Below are 1,627 nucleotides of genomic sequence, written 5' to 3' on the forward strand. Positions count from 1 at the left end.
ACCCGGCCCTACCCACCTACTGTCAGTCCCGGAGACTGTGGTTCTGCCTGGCATCTGTGCCCCGTGGTGCTTTCTCACATCCTACAGGTTCTGAGGGAGCAAACCTCTTAGGAAGACAGGCGACCTGTGAGGCCCTAGGGCACCACCTTAAGAGAAGAAGAGCTGTAAGCCGGCCATTGTCAGAACCATCATAGGTGAGTTTCTCAGCTGAGGCCACTCGCAGTGTCCCTCTCTTCCTCAGGCCCGTGGGATCCCATCATCCCTATCCCTGCTCACACATTTACCTGCTGCTCCTGAACAGGCCTCATGCTTCTCTTTCCAAACCTTCCACGCCTCAGCTTTGAGGAAGACTTCCAGAACCCGAGTGTGATAGAGGACTTGGTAGATGCACAGGATTCCATAGATGAGGAAGAGGAGGATGCCTCCTCCACTTCCTCTTCTTCTTTCCACTTTTTATTTCCCTCCTCCTGTTCCTTGTCCTCATCCTCACCCTTGTCCTCATCCTTACCCTCTACTCTGATTCTGGGTGCTCCAGAAGATGAGGATATGCCTGCTGCTGGGATGCCACCTCTTCCCCAGAGTCCTCCTGAGATTCCTCCCCAGGGTCCTCCCAAGATCTCTCCCCAGGGTCCTCCACAGAGTCCTCCCCAGAGTCCTCTAAACTCCTGCTCATCCCCTCTTTTGTGGACCCGATTGGATGAGGAGTCCAGCAGTGAAGAGGAGGATACAGCTACTTGGCATAGCTTGCCAGAAAGTGAATCCTTGCCCAGCTATGCCCTGGATGAAAAGGTGGCTGAGTTGGTGCAGTTTCTTCTCCTCAAATATCAAACAAAAGAGCCTGTCACAAAGGCAGAGATGCTGACCACTGTCATCAAGAAGTATAAGGACTATTTTCCCATATCTTCGGGAAAGCCCATGAGTTCAAAGAGCTAATTTTTGGCATTGGCCTGACTGATATGGACCCCGATAACCACTCCTATTTCTTTGAAGACACATTAGACCTCACCTACGAGGGAAGCCTGATTGATGACCAGGGCATGCCCCAGAACTGTCTCCTGATTCTTATTCTCAGTATGATCTTCATAAAGGGCAGCTGTGTCCCTGAGGAGGTCATCTGGGAAGTGTTGAGTGCAATAGGGTTGTGTGCTGGGAGGGAGCACTTTATATATGGGGATCCCAGAAAGCTTCTCACTATAGATTGGGTGCAGAGAAAGTACCTGGAGTACCGGGAGGTGCCCAATAGTGCTCCTCCACGTTATGAATTCTTGTGGGGTCCAAGAGCCCATTCAGAGGCCAGCAAGAGAAAAGTCTTAGAGTTTTTATCCAAGCTATCCAGTATCATCCCTAGTTTCTTTCCATCCTGGTACATGGATGCTTTGAAAGCTATGGAAGACAGAGCCCAGACCATAATTGACACTACAGATGATGCTACTGCCATGGCCAGTGCAAGCCCCAGTGTCATGTCCACCAACTTCTGTCCCGAGCGATGTCTGAAGCAGATTCCCCCTCTGTGTTTGAAGAGGGCAGACGAGGTTCTAGGCAGTGGAGGTCCAGAGTGGAGCCGGAGGGACCACAGTGTTTTTTGTTTCTGTTTCATATGAGTGACTTAAGAGTTTAACATTTTTTT

At 50.5% G+C, this 1,627-nt stretch overlaps 1 protein-coding gene across 1 annotated transcript; it reads left to right on the forward strand.

Annotated features, from left to right (window-relative positions):
• The first annotated feature begins 306 nt into the window (after positions 1-306).
• LOC116811423 (melanoma-associated antigen C3-like) lies at positions 307-1,348 on the forward strand. The gene is given in 3 exon segments (XM_032756463.1): positions 307-895; positions 898-1,304; positions 1,307-1,348. Coding segments are annotated over 3 exon segments (1,038 nt in total).
• The last annotated feature ends 279 nt before the right edge of the window (positions 1,349-1,627 follow it).

The sequence above is a fragment of the Hylobates moloch genome, unplaced genomic scaffold (genome assembly GCF_009828535.3).
Source record: "Hylobates moloch isolate HMO894 unplaced genomic scaffold, HMol_V3 SCAFFOLD_7, whole genome shotgun sequence".
NCBI lineage: Eukaryota > Metazoa > Chordata > Mammalia > Primates > Hylobatidae > Hylobates > Hylobates moloch.